Below are 17,557 nucleotides of genomic sequence, written 5' to 3'. Positions count from 1 at the left end.
TATGAGGGGAAGCACTACTAGTTATCATCCTAAAGGTATGTTGAAAATTTCAATATTGTACCTACGATAGTTTTCTTACAGTAACATTTCATATAACATAGTGCGCTATAGAGCTGAGGGGATTTAAAAAGGCTGGGCTGGAGTTTTAAAGCACCCACTGAGGAGCCGGTAGTGAACGTGTTAATGTGGCATTTATTTCATTCAAATATTTACTGTTTTAAATAATTTATTTACTATATTGGTGCACTTCTATTTCAGGGGACGTTTTGTGCAATGTATCACTGATTTACACATACCTCAGGGACTAATCACTCAATAAGGATGTGGTTTGGCTATTTTGAAGATAAATATCTGTTTTATTAGTCGGTCACCCTGCTTGAATTGCACTCGCAAGACGCAGTGTTGTTTTGACGGAGGATTTTAAAGCTTCTATTCTGCAGTAGGCGAGCTTTACCAAAACTTTTACTTTTTAATGCAATTTACTAAAAATCACTTTTTCTAAAACAAATGCTCTCCCTTTTCTCAGGAACTACTGGGTGCATTTCCATAAAATATTTACCAAATGTTTGTGATACTATTTTGATAGTATAGTTTATTTTTTATAATAAAATATCTGAAGAAAAATTTAAAATTGGGAATATTTTTAAAAAATCATAATTTTTTTTGTAGCAGATATTTTAAAGCTATTCTAGATCAGTGTATGCAAAAGTCTTGAGTTAACGTCGTATTTAAGAATCATCTTTCTACATTCAATGACACCTGAGAAAAAAAAAATCGATTCTCCGTTTTTGGAGGGACCACGGAAAGAAAACGTACAACACGGGAAAACGGAAAATGCGGGAACGAATGAACCATCAACAATTTGGTTAAACATTACAAAAATGAAATATGTATACTTATAATCTTACAAACACCCCTAAACTAAACCAAACTACAGCCCCAATGGGCCTTCCGCCTACCAAGATCTGTCCTCGGTCCGAAGGCCTGCATATTACGAGGTGATGCATGGTCAGTGTGACGAATCCTCTCTGCCGTTATTCCTGACTGTCTAGACTGGGGTCGCCATCTCACCATTAAATAGTTCCTCAATTAAAGGTACTCGTAGAATGAGTGAACCTGGAACCAGCCCTCATATCCAGGTAAAAATGCCTGGCCTGGTCAGTAATAGAACCCGGGCCCTCCGGGTGAGAGGCAGGCAAGATAGACCGCGGGGCTGGCTTCAAACATTAACTACCGGTACGCGACTTAAAAATCTCGAAACTTTACATTCAGTTTTACCGGGGGAAACTTTGTCAGTTTCCTCTGAAAACTTCTTCCAGTTCAGCAACTTTGATCAGCCAAACTCTTCGAAAAATCTAATACCTGTGACGCCAATCCAAACAACAATCGGTCACAAGTAGTTATTAATTCTCTAATCTAATAAAATAAAGCACATTAGGTACAAAAGCACCCAACATGATGGCAAAATCCTTTCTTTTTAATCTTCCATTGTAAATTGGTCATCGGTATACTATTCCTAGTCAGTTTTTGGAAATCTTGTACCTACAGCGTAAATTAGGCCTACATCAACTTTTAAAGGTTATGTTGAACTCGAGAATATGGTTTCGAATTTAAGTATCGATAGTCAAGTTCGCGGATGCATTATATTCAATTCTGCCCGTCACTAATTACAATCAAATTGGAAAGGGTAAAAATATCATTAACACTTCCAAAATTACGACTATTCGCGACCTTAAGCTCAGCTGGAAAGCGCACTCGCTGTAAAAAGTCGGTACAAGTGCGAAACGATACAAAGTTCTTAAATGTAACATGCACCGGTTTTTATAACATTTTAACACAAAAATGTGAAATTCCCAGTCTTAAACTAGGATGAAAACGGTAATAGGCAGTCCCCAAACCTCCCATGGCTTTATTTATGTAAGGTGCAACATCTGTTCTGGTCTCTATAACATAATCGTATACGATGATATTAAAATGCTAAATTTGTGTTATTTAAGAATTAGCAGTTTCGATTCCTGCCTGAATGCCCAGTGACTATACAGTGCCCTGAGGGAAATGCCAAAAACCTGCTTGGCGATACACTCGAAAAAGGTAAAAAATTAACATCATTTTTTATTTGCTTTACGTCGCACCGACACAGATAGGTCTTATGGCGACGATGAGGCAGGAAGGGGCTAGGAGTGGGAAGGTAGCGGCCATGGCCTTAATTAAGGTACAGCCCCAGCATTTGCCTGGTGTGAAAATGTGAACCCACGGAAAACCATCTTCAGGGCTGCCGACAGTGGGGTTTGAACCCACGATCTCCCGAATAATAGATACTGGCCACACTTAAGTGATTGCAGCTAACGAGCTTGGTAAAAAATAAACATCTAACCCTGGACATATGTAGACGTTTTGCAAGTAGGAATACTTGACGAAACTCTTGCTGTCTTCAAAGAGGGCTGCCGAAATGCACTCTGTCTCCTTCCAATTGTTGTGGGCACTCTCTGTTTACGATTTCCGAGGATTATCTAAACAAAACCACCCGAATGCGATGCTAAGATGAGCCCTTATGCAAGTTCACTGCCAATCGCTTTTCCAGTACAGTACTTCCTCAAATTACCGCAATGACAGGACGTCAACATCAAGATCCGTAAGTATGCCATAGCTGTCCTTTCGTAAGACAGTTTCATGAAAAACACGTGATCGAGGATTTAGCGTTGATGGAACTGAAATTTCTGGATGGTGGATCCGGGAAATAGTTTCTTCGAGGAACGGATAATGCAGGATTTTTACAACGTGATTTAATTAGAATGGTCACGGGACCACGTAATTTGAACGAATAATACGGGAAAACGTAATTTCCGGGAATGTATAATCGAGGTTCTACTGTATTCAGCTATTTTAACACTGACGAGATACAACATTACGACTCCCCCTAAGGTCAACCTAATCAATACTTTTATTACTCGTGATGTGTTGCAATTGGTCAATACATGTTTCGGTTTGTTTCATTCGCTTCAGTATCCCTCCCTCCTCCATCTCTTCTTAACACATCCAAACCACACACTGACCAACTGGTAACTCATCACCACCAATACAAGTATTGATTAGGTTAACCTTAACACTATTTTCTGTATCTAATTTTGAAGAGAGTACACATTACACAGAAAATAAATGGTCAGCAGATGAAGAAGAGGGTGGTCTCGTAACGCACGTCAGTGATCAATAAGCAGGAAGTCTGTGACGTAATAGTGCACAAATTGTGGCTCAAAGAATAAGTCATTAGGTCGCTTACAAACCTAGATCTGTTTATAGTTTCAATCATATAATTTTTCTAATTACATCATGTCTCAAATCCTTAACATGATCAAAAGTGTAGAAAATAAGTTACTTGAAGGAAAGTACAAAAATTAAAGGAAGTCTTTCATCTATATATATATATAAAATAAGAGTTTTGTCTGTACATCGCTCAGAATTTGAAAATAATGGTATTTCTGTATCGGTCATGTCCATAGTAACAAGAAAATGCACTTTTTACTTTTCCGTAATTTCTGTCTGTCGGTCTGTCTGTCTGTATATATGTATGTATGTATGTATGTATGTATGTATGTATGTATGTATGTATGTATGTATGTATGTATGTATGTATGTATGTACACGCATCACGAGAAAACGGTTGAAGAGAATTTAATGAAAATCAGTATGTGAAGTCGGGGGATGAGCCTCTACAATCTAGGCTATAAATCATTTTACTCAAATATTGTTGTTATTAGTAATCCTATCTTGATGAAAATCGGTATGCAAAGTCAGGAAATAAGTCGCTATAGTCTAGGCTGTAAATTATTTTATTCACGCTGAGTGAAATGGTAGTTTAGGGGAAAGCCTAAAATGTAATTCTCAAATATTTCTTATTAGAAGTGTAGTCGATGAATGCTAGATAACTAAGGTTATATAATATTAAATTTCCTATTATTCATGTCTTATACATTGTTACCGTACTGGCTATGATCACCAAGATATTCATGAATTTGAATTTTTGTTACTAAGTCCATGTCAACGCCGAGTAACGAGAAAATGGGTAAACAGTATTTAATGAAAATCGGTATGTAAAGTCGGAGAATAAGAAACTACAGTTTACAGTATAAAATATTTTACAAATCACAGAGTCGAAAGAAAACTAAATGTGTAGGCCTACAATATAGAAAGCTCATAATACTGATCAACAATAACATTACATTGACCATTGTTTGTCGTGATGTGCTTTGTGTCTTCTGTTGCCCCTCATTTCCGGTAGATAGGATTACTGCTGCGTACAGAGTATTTTTTATTTGATTTCCGTCGCACCGACATAGAGAGGTTTTATGGCGACGATGGGATAGGAAAGGGCTAGGAGTGACTTAGGCCTTAATTAAGGTACAGGCCCAACATTCGACTGGTGTGAAAGTGGGAAACCACGGAATACCATCTTCAGCGCTGCCGACAATGGGGTTCGAATCCACTATCTCTCGGATGCAAGCTCACAGCTGCGCACCGCTAACCACACGGTCAACTCGCCCAATCGGACAGAGTATAACAGCCTGCCTGAATATTGATGGGAAGTAGCTGGTGAGTTAGCATGCCATTCCCCTGGTTTATAAATTTTCTGATACTACTGGTACGTAACACACTGGATCATCATAGCATTCGGGCTATTCAATCCCTACTCTGAGGTACTGATTGGAATGTACAGTGTGCATATTTAGCGGTATAATGACAGATGAGTGTTCATGGCAATCTGCGGCCTGGTCATCCCAGCTCTGGAACTTTGGACTATTAGATTGGCACCGCAATCTAACCGCAGCACTGTTCGTTAAAAGTGATAAAACGTGCGGCTTTCCATTTGATCGAGTATTTTATATGATAGCATTGCTTTTAATCGCTACATTCATACTTACATTTTTGTAATGACCTATGTTGATTTCAGTTAGGAAAACCACAAAGTCAGTCTTTCTGAGAATCCCGTAGCGAAGCACGGGTACATCAGCTAGTTTTAAATATTTTAATATTTTAAACGTTCTGTAAACAGTAAATATCAGTAAAATAACCACGTTTTGGCAGTCGGCCGCTAGAAATTTTCGTTTTAAATGTTTGGATCATTTTGAACCGTATCATTCCACCCATTCACGGCCTGTACAGAGATTACTTTGCTTTTGGCTATATCTTGGTTCTTACAGGGAAACACCTCAATAGCAATCATTAAATTATTATCTGTAGCAGAGAAAATATCAAAGCATGTCGGGTATTTCCTTCTGTCCTCGACACTACACACACAGCGAACCATGCAATCAAACTGACATCTGCAGAACTAACTATGACTACAAAAGATTGGATTCAACATTAACTACCAGCTGCAGTAAATACAGGAAACTCTGCCTCAACAGTATTAGAGTACAACTTAATATAGAGATTCAAAAAGTTCTGGCAATATAACTTTTATTTAGTATGATGCTTTCACAGCATGTATTAATAAACATGATAATTTCTTGGATGTTTGCTGTGTAAAAGATATGAACTGTGGGAATTCTTTACTTTTTGCAAAGACTTTGCTCTGTGTTTTCAGAAGAGGAATTCGTCCGACTATGACTGCTCTGCAATGACAGTTTGAACTTGGAAAACACTTGACCATTACTGAACTGAGTAGCCAAAAGTCACGGGAAGGGGTGTCTCATTAGAAAATGTCGGGTGTACGACCGTTGAGCGTTGCGGCTAGCTGAAGCGTAGCTGACCAGTCAGTCACAGAACACCAGTGTCATGAAGATGGCAACACATGGCGAGTTAACAGACTTTAAAGTGTGATGATCAACAGCGCACGGTGCATGGATCACAGCATTGCAAATATTACATGTGAATTCGGTTTTCCGAAGTCAACAGTGTCGAGGGTGGATCTTCAATATCGCGGAGAGAATGTTACCATCCACATAAAACGCTGCACGGGAAGACCACAGGTGTTTAACAAACGGACATCACTTTGCCTCTGCAGAACCATACTGGGCACTTGACGGGCTATTACGAGTCAGATCACTGCCCAGTTGAATGTCAGGAGTCAGGAACCCATTTCTACCAGGACTGTAAGGAGGCAACTGCACCGCATAGGCTTCACCAATATAAATGGTCCGTTATTGGAAAATTTATAATGTCCAATAACGGACCATTTATATTGGTATAAATTTACTCATTCGGGACAAATATTGCAGATTCCCTATGGGAATCAACATCTATATCATAGGCTTCACCAGCCGACGACCAACTCGTGTCCCTTTGCTGACACCTCGACACAGAGCTCAACTATGTGCATGGGCCCACGAACATTGGCAATGGACCATGAAACAGTGGCGGCGTGCGGTATGGACCGATGAATCCCGGTTCCGGCTGTTTCAAGCTGAAGTGCGCGTGAGAGTGTGGCATACCGGTATGCCCCATGAAACTATGGATCCTGCGTGTCAACAAGGTTGTGTCCAGGCAGGAGGTGGCTCAGTTCTGGTCTGAGCGGCATTCTCATGGTCGCAATTAGGCCCCATTGTCCGGCTCTGTGGTGACACGCAGGTGGTTGGAGGAGCACACCAGTAAAGTTACAACCATGGATTGGCCCTCCAGATCCCCCCAATCTTAATCCAATCGAGCATTTATGGGATGCTGTCGAAGCTGGTGTATGCTCCATGAACCCCACACTAACTACACAAGACCAATTGTGATTAACAGTGCAAGATACGTGGGTCCAAATCCCTCCGGAGCGATTCCAACACCTTGTACAGTCAATGCTTCGTCGTACTGCTGCCATTTTGAGGGTTGCGGAGGAGAAACTCGTTATTAACATATTTAGTGTCTTCCCATGACTTTTGACCACTCAGTGTATATTGATTAAATGACAGTCTCATTCATCACCAGATGGCTCATTATGTACTGTTGTATTCTGAGTAATCCGATGTTTCATGCTCACAAGCTTATGAGTTGCAGAACAGATGACACAGTCAGCAGAGTAATCCTAGACAGAAGAGTGTGTTTGACAGAAGGAAAAGATTTTAAGTAACAAATACTGCCATATGACAAATAAATAAATAAAATGTATAAATAGATACAGAGAACAAAAATAAAATTAACACCCTTCTTAAAACTCTCAAATGCTGAACAGAAATGGCACACAGAAGGGCTATAGTGATTTCAGACTAATTGAGAAAATGACAATCGGAACAAATGAAAAACAGTACTGGACACATCACAAGAACCAAACAGCAAAACCTTCAGAGAGAAAGTGAATGTGGAACAAATGTAGAAGCCCAATGTGACCAACAAAAATTAAATCAATCAATCAAAAAATAAATAAATAAATAAATAAATAAATAAATAAATAAATAAATAAATAAATAAATAAATAAATAAATAAATAAATAAATAAATAAATGAAATAATCTACAAAGGTGATAAAAGGTAACTAACAGAAACAAACAAGTGACCAATAAAGTAATATGCTGAAAGATAGGAACTTGAAAAGGAATGCATAATGGCACGTCAGTGTGGGATGACAGAGCAATTCCAAACAAATTCCAAATATTGTGAACTTCTATTGGGGCAACAGCTAAATCAAAATACCAGGTCAAAACAGATATCTAGTAAACAGTGTGAGGCACAGCTTCCGGAGAAAGACTTCAACATCTCTACAATGCTAGACACATCACGAGGAAGTGATGGAATGAACACTTGCCTATGTACACACCTGCATTCCGCTTCAGTTCATTCATCTCTTGCTGGTGTCGCCACTGCATCTTCTCCATCTCTAGATGTAGAGATTTAATCTTCGCCTCCAGATTACCAGCAGCTGCAACCTCTCTCAGCATCTCCTCCATCACACTGCGCAGATACTCTGCCATCTGGACAAATAAGCTAGCTCTGTTAGGCAGCCCACTTTGAACACTACATCACATATACAGAGAAACCTCTCATTTGTCTGCATACGGAAGATGTCCTTTATTGGGAGGAAGACTGCGCAGTCTAAACATAAATTTGAAATATACATTATGTATTCCTGCAATCTATAAATGAAACTGATTCCAAGCGCAGTATAAATGCCTTTAAAATTTCAATTGGAGTCAACTGAAAGGAAAACATCATCCAAGTTTATACCAAGTCTAAAATAATATTGTAAAGTGTTGCAGGCTAAGATAGAATGAAAGAGGGAAAGAGGGAGGTCCAGAACAGGTCAAGAACAGTATAAGAAAGACTGGACTGAAAAACAATTACTGAAAAGGAGTGGCAATGGTGGAGAATGCCATCACACCCCAACCTGGCAGGAGCTGAACAAAGGGAAATTAAAATGATGATGAATGATTAATAGTTTTGCTTATTTTATACACATACTCATGTCTTAATTATTGCCATTACAGACTTGTTGCATACGACTGTTTATGCTCGATGATAATTAATCATTGCCCCAGAGGAGTGTAACAGGCTTTGGCAGTCGGCACAATTCCTATCCTTGCCGCTAGATTCATTCTATTCCTGACCCGGTCAAATGACTGGACTCAGGCTATGGATTTCATATTCAATCACTGTTATAGCAATGTAAGACTGTTCAAGAATCAACAAGATAGAGCAAGTGGAAGTAATCATTTATAGCAAAGGCGCCTTGTACTAGGTAAAAAAAAAAAAAAATGGTAACTTGTAAAATGTATTTTCTGATAATAAAACCTAAAAAAAATGTTTTAAAATGTGGCAATATTTTAATCCGGACACAAAGTAAAGTACACGATAGTAGAACAGTACCTTTTTGGAATGCTGGGTGAGGTCAGCAGATACTGGTCCAGCATCGGCAGGTAACATACCATTGGGCATGTACGGAGATGGTCCAGACGGTGCTGTAGGTCCTGGAGGCCCTGGAGGTCCAGGTGGTCCAGGCTGACCAGGAGGTCTGTGTTGTAAATGAGAAGGCATTCGTCCGGCAGTAGCTGCGCTCGTCGGTGATATCCGAGTCCTATTGCTCGCGTCTCCACCTACGCCCGACGGGGGAGCTCCGGGCACTTGCGCACCAGCTGGAGGTTCCGCTACACCGTTTGTGTAATGAGCACCGTTCACCATTGGCCTGCTATTGCTACTACCACTGCCGCTTGCAGGTGGTACGGTAGGTATACTCACCATCGGAGTATCGCCACTACTATTTTCGTTTGGCACATCTTTATTAACACTAACATTAGCACCACTACCACTGCTACTACTACCACTATTACTGTTACTACTAACAGTAGTCACGGTCACATCACCATTAGTAAAACCACTAAAGGAACTCCTCCTTGAATCAGAATGTGAACTATGGGACATAGTTCGGCGGAGTAATGAAACACTGTGCGCCCCTTTAGTATTAGCAAAACTAGCCGGAGTAATCTTCACTTGAGGATGAGGCCTGTTGGGAAAAGACTTACGAGCTCTAGAGGGTCCCTGAGTGTTATCAATCACTCCCATTGGCTTCAAATGTTTGCCTTTAGCCAAGGCTGTTAACTCCATCAGACTGTTATGCCCTGTTATGGTGTAACTTGCAGTGGTGGTCACGACAGGCGCCGAGTCCTGCAATCTGCGGGATGATGTAGTTACCGGTGGTGCATCCTCCTGGTCGCTCTCGTGATCGCACTCCATGTCCAGAGGAGCATCCACTTCCTTGCTTGAAGACAAGCTGCTGTTGACGATACTTAAACTAATAGCCTTGGGCAATCCGACACTAGCCTTCACAGCGTCAATATTAATGGTTCCATCCTTGCTCTGTAAAGGATTTGTTTCTACCTGTTTGTCATTTTCCACTGTGATGGTTACGTTGGGGTACAGATATGCAGGAGGAACACTGTCCTTCTCGGACATGGGACTGTCTGTCTTCATGCTTTCCCTCTCCTCGAAGGCGCTCAGGTCACTCTTCTGACGTTCATTAGTCTTTAATCTGGAAGTCATACGGGATTCTTTTCTACTAAGCTCAGCATTCTCTTCTTCTTCATCGTCGTCGTCAACTTCATCTGGTTCCTCCTTGATGCGAGTGACCCTCTCTTCATCTCTCTCTGATAAAGGTTGTTTTGTCACGCTGTCTCGTTTCTCTACTGTACTCTTCTCCACCACCCGTGCCGGCGCTGCCTTCTCTTTGCTGGCTGTGCTCTGAGCACCCGAAGAAACCTCACTAGAAAATTTATCACCAGCTACTTTTTTCACAGACACCCGCTGAGACTCTGACAATTTATTTCTCATATTCTCTAAGAGATTCTCTTTAGGAACAAGTTTAACCTTTCCACAGAGAGAAGTATTTACAGGCTTTTCTTTTATATTTTCTTCAATAGGCTTCACCACAGCCTTCACTTTATTTTCAGTGGATTTATCTTTACTGACTTGTTCTTTTGCAAACTTGATATGATCACTTAGTGCACTCACCTTTGGAATATTTTCATTATCCTCACCCTTAGAAGTGTCATGACGACCTTCCTCCATCTGCTCTTCTTCCTCTTCATCATCCTCATCGTCATCATCAGAAGAATTTTTCTTCTTTTTAGTACTGTCATTATCTTCATCTTTATCATCTTCATCATCTGCAAGTTTTCTTTTCTCACCTCGTTCCTTATCGCTCCTTCCTCCTTTGTCCTGAACATCTTCCGATTCTTCTCTCTCCACCTTGTCTTCAGAACTTTTTCCCATTTTTTCATCCCGTTTTCCTGCTTCTGCTGTTTCATTCTGAGAAGTACTATCTTCTTTATTATCTTCTGAAGCTTTCTGATCAGTCGTGGTTTCTTCATTATCTTCAGGAACATCCTCCTCAACCTTCTCGATGGTATCATTGTTGGCCCCTAAAAGGTCATCAGCATTTTCTGGAAGAGTCTCCTCAACTTCCATAGCAGATTCTTGTAAAGGAGGATTCTCGGAAGATGCTGGCTCTCGTACAACTTCATCCATTCTAGTACCAAAATCAACAGATCCAGCAGAACTTCCAGATCCATCAGAAGTACACTCAGTAAGAAGCAATTTCTCATCGTCAGAGGCTATTGTACTATTATCAGCTAATAAGGACTTCTCTTCAAGTGATTTTTCTGCAGTATCAGTAATTGGAGAACTTCTGTCTACATCGTCTGATGTAGAAACTTCAACATTGTCCTTCTTGTCACTAGTAGGAATGTCTTTCTTACTTTCATCGTCCCCAGTACCTCCTATCTCTGAATGGGCCTGAATTTCATCAGATATCTTCTCACTATCCCTAACTTTAGAAGTATCTGCTTTTGAATGATCAACATCTTCCTTCTTTGATGCTGAGGGCAAATCTGAAGAATGGTCTTCTCCCACAGGTGAGCCAAAACGGAAATTTGCTTCCTTAAACTTGGCTTCTAGCAAAGAGACAGTTTCAAGTGTAGAACTACTAATTGAATCTGGAAGAGAATCAAAGTTTGAAGATAATTTTCTAATATCAGAACTCTTTAATTTGTTTAAACGCACTTCTGGTTGGTTACCTTGGAGAGATTTCATTAGGTCCCTCATCACATTTTTCCTTGGCTGTGTAAATTTCCTAATAGTTTCTGCATCAACCCATTCGAGTTCTGGCGATTTGGAAGACGAACTAAACGATGACATGGAACCTTCATCAGCCTCATCACCAGCTACAAGCTCTGAAGTTCTTCCTTCCCCTCCTTCTGCCGTAGATGTTACCTTAAGTGCACTGATTGACATTCTACGAACTTTTGTCTTTCGACGACGTGCACCCATTATCTTCCCGCCACCTGTTGAAGGTCCAGCTTCATCACTATCATTGGTTTGAGGTTTCCTCGAACGAACAATTCTATAGGCACTGATTTCTTTTTCCAGAGAGTTATCTTCTTCCTCCTCCTCATCATCATTTGACGACGAGTAAGATGATAACGAATCTTCATTCTCTGTGACATTCGCAGAACCATGCTCACTTTCAGAGGGTGGAGGTTCCTCGGTTGTCAGAGCAACTTTTGCTGCTGGAACTGTGTTGCTCTTTGGTTCCTCCTTTGCCTCTTGTGGTGGATTCTCTGTCACCCTAGGTTCGATCTCATCATCAAACTCTTCTTCGTCTTTAGACTTTTCTTCAGCATCATCCACGGCAACTCCCAAATCAATTTGGGACACCTTCTCTTCAAACTGTGCCCATTCCATGAGCGAAGTTTCAAACTTCGTGGGTTCTGGCTCAGAATCTTCCTTCTCCACCACAGCTTCTTCTCCTGCTTCCTCATGTAGGCTAACATCATCGAGATCTTTCTTCTCTGCTGCAGGATTCTGCTCTAGTTGGCCTTCACCTTCCTGAGAACAAAAAAAGAAAAACAATAAGAAAAATTGCAGACAAAAATATTCATCCCACTGCAATAAGGGGATTTCTGGTCATTAAAGATGGACTTTCTATCCCCCTTGGCCTCCCATGTCCGAGGAGAGAAATACACAATTAGCTTGAAGCGAGTCCATATTTCTATTATTTTGTCAAAAAGTCACATTTCTGAACTTTTCTTTAACATAGAATATTTATTTTGACAGTGATCACTATCGTTAGCTAATCAAAAGCAGGGGATTAGACAGTGAAACCTTGTTAATGCGTTCCTCATTAAAACATTTTCCCGCTTAGCACATCGTAAATTCGAAGTCCCCATTCTCATCGTATTAAATCTATAGAAAAATACCTCACTTATCGCATCACAAATTTTCACTATTATCGCTTACTAAATCACATTTTTCGTAGCCCTGAAAATGTTATTTGCCATTCCTTGTGAAAGGAACACGATTTCCAACTCGGGTAAGAAAGAGCCCTCGTTACAGTTGGGTGATAACAGGAAAAGGCCTTGAATTCCTGAACTTCATAGAATAAGTTACACCTTCGAGGAGCAAGCTGTAGCGTCAGGAATTTTCAGTTATGCTTGCCAGTTCGCAGCGAGATTGCTGAATAACACAGTGAGCAACGTTTGTGCTTGTATTTTGCATTCCATTCAGAAATTAAGACACTGATTTTGTGTAGAGTGGTACAGTGAAGGGTAGCGAATATTTGTCGCTGATAGCCTATATTTGGATTAGGAACATAATCGTGTGAAGTTGACTAGCATGGTGCAGATTTGTCTTGTGGATTCGGAAAAGGTTGTGAAAGAGGCAAAAGGAATGTACTGTATATATAACTAAACCTTCTGTACATAATATCATTTTCTACCGTGTGAATGTTCAGTATGCGTGGGAGGACGGATGAAAGTTTATGTCATCCCGAGTAAGTGAGACTATACAGTCTATGACAGGGTATGAGTGAGCCGACCTATCTGAAGTATATGTGGAGATTTAAAAGAGAGAGAGAGAGAGTTTGCGTGTGTGTGCGTGTGTGCGTGTGTGTCAAATTGTTTGAATGTTGAACAGGTCTTGTGAATATTAAGTGAATACATGTCAACAGTATGTCAATACGGTAACTGTATATAAGCACATTATGTAGAATATAATGGTATATTTTAATTTTATACAGTAATTTTTAAGTGGGGAATGAGGCACATTCGTGTATCTGGGGCTATACCCTTTCTTCATTCACCAACCTTTAATTGTATTTACAATTTGTGGAAAATAAATAATAATAATTCCTTACTAATGAGGACAAAATTAAAATCTCTCAGAAAGTGGACTGGCACCTGCATCTTTTAAGCGTGAAGAGGTAGCGCGAATGTTGAAACTCGCACTATCAACTCTATCATTCAAATTGGTCGAATCAAAGTTTTGTTGATTTGAAAATGGCCATGGTCGAGTGTAACCTCCAATTCACTGTTTAAGAGTGTGACCTGAAAATAATGTTTAACCCACTGCTCCAAACATTCGTTTTTAGAAACAGAGCATGATCTGCAATAATACTTGGATATTTCTACTGGCCCCCATCCAGATGTTTTCATAGTTTTGTTGACTGATGTATTTCACACCATTCCTGCACTTTTGTTATTTTATAATCCCCAGCAGAAAAGCTTTTCAGATTTGTTCTCTCCTGTTTTTCACACCTTTTAATATTCTCCTCTCATCTTTAGAAATGGTAGATAATAGTTTTCATTGTACTCGCAGATAAACTGCGTAAAATGCTGTCGAAATACCAATATGAATGGTCCAAATTTACTCATTCAGGACAAATATTTCAGGTTCCTTATGGGAATCAACATCTATAACATTATCAAATGCTGTCACATTGAAAAAAACCTATCTAAGTGTGTCCATATCCCTGTTGGATAGTTTTTATTCGTGTATTCAGTAGTATGTTTTCTCGCTTAACATGTTCTTTTCCCTTGTCCCCTGCAGAAACATCTTAACAAGACTTTACTGTATTTGTTTTCTAATTTAGAACACCAATTCGTGTCAGCAAAACATTTATTTTGTCAGTGATCAATGTTAGCTGCCTCTGTGGATCAGTGGTAGAGTGTCGGCCTCCGGATCCCAAGATAGTGGGTTCAAACCTGGCAAAGGTAGTCAGATTTTTGAAGGGCGGGAAAAATTCTATTAGACACTCCATGTCGTACGACGTCGGCAGGCATGTAAAAGATCTCTGGTGACCCATTTGGAGTTTATCCGACAAAATTCATTAAATCTCAACCATAGACGCCCAAGAGAGTTTTGATTTACTCGGTCTGCAATCTAGTAGGCCTAGAGTAAAACAGACCGTCAAAATTGACAAGCAGACAGCCAGATGGAGTCAAATTGAAATGTCTGCACACGGTAGCTGATGCCATATTACGAAGCATGTTTTTTAGGTAAGGTCCGTTTTGTTGTAGACACTAGTAATTTGCGCACATATCGCAACGAGTGCGTGCATCGTGTACCGGCATGCCTCGAGAACAACTGTGCTCAGTTTCAGCTCTGTAGGTAACCTGTACGGTTCTGTTCTGTCCTTTCAAAATGTTTAAGACTATCAACTCGCCCGCCGCGTGTGAGGTTTGGTCAGTGATACGGTTTTCGTCAGCAAGGAACCTGTCTGCTGCAGAAATTCATCAACAGATATGCAAAATATACAGTGATACTGTTATGAGTGAAAGCAAAGTGCGTAAGTGGGTACGACAATTCAAAGATGGCCGTGACAACGTCCAAGATGGGGACTGCTCCGGTCGCCCTTCTTTGATCACAAACGATTTGGTGGCTTCAGTTGAAGCGAAGATCCGTGAGAACAGGAGTTTCACAATAAGAGGTATCTCAAATGAATTTCCTGACTTGTCGAGATCAGTGCTTTACAACATTGTTTCTGAACACCTAAATTTAGGAAACTGTGCTCCCGTTGGGTCCCGAAATTCCTACCAGAGAACCACAAAAACCAAAGATTTGAGTATGCGATGAAGTTCTTGACTCTTTATGACGAAGAAGGTGACGGCTTCTTGAGTCAGATCGTAACTGAAGACGAAACATGGGTTTCGTATATCACACCCGAATCGAAGCAACAGAGCATGGAATGGAGACATACACACTCGCCTGTAAAGGTGAAGGCCAAACAGGCTCTGTCCCAGCGCAAAATCATGACGACAGTGTTTTGGGACAGGCATGGCGTTTTGTTGGTCGACTTCATGCAACGAGGAACCACTAACAATGCAGAAGCATACTGCCAAACCCTGAGAAAGCTACGCAGAGCGATTCAAAACAAAAGATGCGTCATGCTGACAAAGGGAATTGTCCTTCTACATAACAATGCAAGACCTCACACTGAAGGTCAGACCTGCGATTTATTGGACAGTTTTGGCTGGGAAGTTTTTGACCACCCACCCTACAGTCCTGATCTTGCGCCAAGCGATTACCATCTGTTCCTCCACCTCAAACATCACCGCAGTGGCAACTATTACAATGATGACGGCGACGTGAAAACGGCCGTGAACTCTTGGTTATCGGAGCAGGTGGCAAGTTTCTATGAAGAGGGTATTTTAAAATTGGTTACGAGGTATGATAAGCCTTACTTTAAAAACACGCTTCGTATTATTATTATTATTATTATTATTATTATTTAAGTGATAAATGTTGGGTATACTCAGCTGAAGGCTGGGTTGATCGCTCACAGCTCTGCCATCAGCAGTCACAGATGGCCTATGCGTTGCTGAAGAGGTATACAAAGCAAATGAGTGAAGTTATTTCCCGTTGCATTCATCGCCGAACCCGAAGTTGCCATAACATATCAGTCATCCAAGCCCACTGAAATGCATGCACTAGCAAACCCCACGAGAGACATTCTTACATAATTCATGACAGGGACTGGCTGCATAAGGAATGGCTTTACTAGCACTGCTCATACCTGTCACTTTCATATTGCCAAAGCCAAGGATGAGACAGACAGACAGGTCAAGGAAAGTAACAAATTTGTTCCAGCCCACACCAGAAGACTAAACACTAGGTTTCACCAGCAAAAGAATAAGAACCAAATCATCATCATTTTCCAAATCCAGTATCCCAGGTGTGGGATACAAGTGCCTGCCACCTCTTCCTGTCTACATACATTTTCTATTTCAGGACATCTTCCTATCTGAGACCTCTCTCTTCCATATCTGATTTCACTGTGTCTATCCGGTGTTTCCTTGGCCTTCCCCTCAGTCTTTTTCATTGGACAGTAAGGTCAAAGTATTTACTAGCAGGTCTCTTGCTCTTCATTCTCACAACATGCCCCTACCACTGAAGTCTATGCTTCTTTCTTACACTGGTAATAGGGATCTCGTGTTTACTTCATTCCTGGTTTTGTCCTTTTGAGTAGTTTGATCCACAATCAATACGGAGTAAGAGTTGTACAGGGTTTTTTTTTTTTTTTTTGGAAGGTTTCTGACTTGACTGAAAAAGTTTGATGCTTTCTCTGTCCTGCCGAATATTTCCTACTTGACAGCGTTGTCTTAGAAGATTGTGCTTCTGAGAAAATTGAAGTGAGAAACTGATTCTAATTTTGTTCCTTCCAAACATCAGGTTAGTATTAAAAATGTGCAGACAGAAAGACAATTCCATTTAAAGCAAAACCTCGTTAAGTCATCTGCAGGGGACAAGGAAAGAGAACACTCTAAATGGGAAAAAGGACTACTAATATCAGTGTAAACCATATGGATGGAAAAATGACACCATTTGCTGGACAGAAGACCTATAAAGCAATGATTATGGCTTAAATCTCTTAGTGCCAGGATCGCTGTGATCAAAAAATGAGCAAAACATGCGAGCGTTGCTCTGAGAGAGGCTTCGTTTCTTTATTCCTTGACAGGGTTCTAGACCGAAAATGACACCTAATTTTGGCACGACTGTTAAAGAGAGTTCAAGCTTACATGTTCTGACAACATCATTTTGTTTTCTGTCTTTCGATAATCTCAAGTAATATTTAAAATTCCATGACTTGTTTACGTTTGACTCAGAAAAGCGTGGTGTGAAAGTGCAAGAAGAGTCAAGTCCACGAACTGTTGTGGAGCCCGTGCAGGATTGTCCTGGTCAACATTCCTTTCTACACAGTCACTATTAGTATCAACATCATCACTATCACTTGCTTGGTTATGTACCGTCAGGAAATTCATCGTCTGAAGAGAAAACGGCACTTGATTCCTCACCGAATTCGGAATCACTGTCCACA

At 40.4% G+C, this 17,557-nt stretch overlaps 1 protein-coding gene across 1 annotated transcript in view; it reads right to left on the bottom strand.

Moving 5' to 3' along the window:
- The window catches only part of Zmynd8 (Zinc finger MYND-type containing 8), a 415,670-nt gene that overhangs the window by 78,029 nt on the left and 320,084 nt on the right, over positions 1-17,557 (bottom strand). Inside the window, exons 10-11 of the mRNA XM_067157629.2 lie at positions 8,779-12,291; positions 7,733-7,886 (exon numbers count right to left, since the gene is read on the bottom strand). Of these exons, the coding sequence (XP_067013730.2) occupies positions 7,733-7,886; positions 8,779-12,291 (3,667 nt within the window). The remainder of the gene's footprint in view (positions 1-7,732; positions 7,887-8,778; positions 12,292-17,557) is intronic.

The sequence above is a fragment of the Anabrus simplex genome, chromosome 14 (genome assembly GCF_040414725.1).
Source record: "Anabrus simplex isolate iqAnaSimp1 chromosome 14, ASM4041472v1, whole genome shotgun sequence".
Lineage (NCBI taxonomy): Eukaryota > Metazoa > Arthropoda > Insecta > Orthoptera > Tettigoniidae > Anabrus > Anabrus simplex.
Note: the sequence above shows the minus strand (reverse complement) of the source record. Positions and strands in the feature narration are given on the sequence as shown.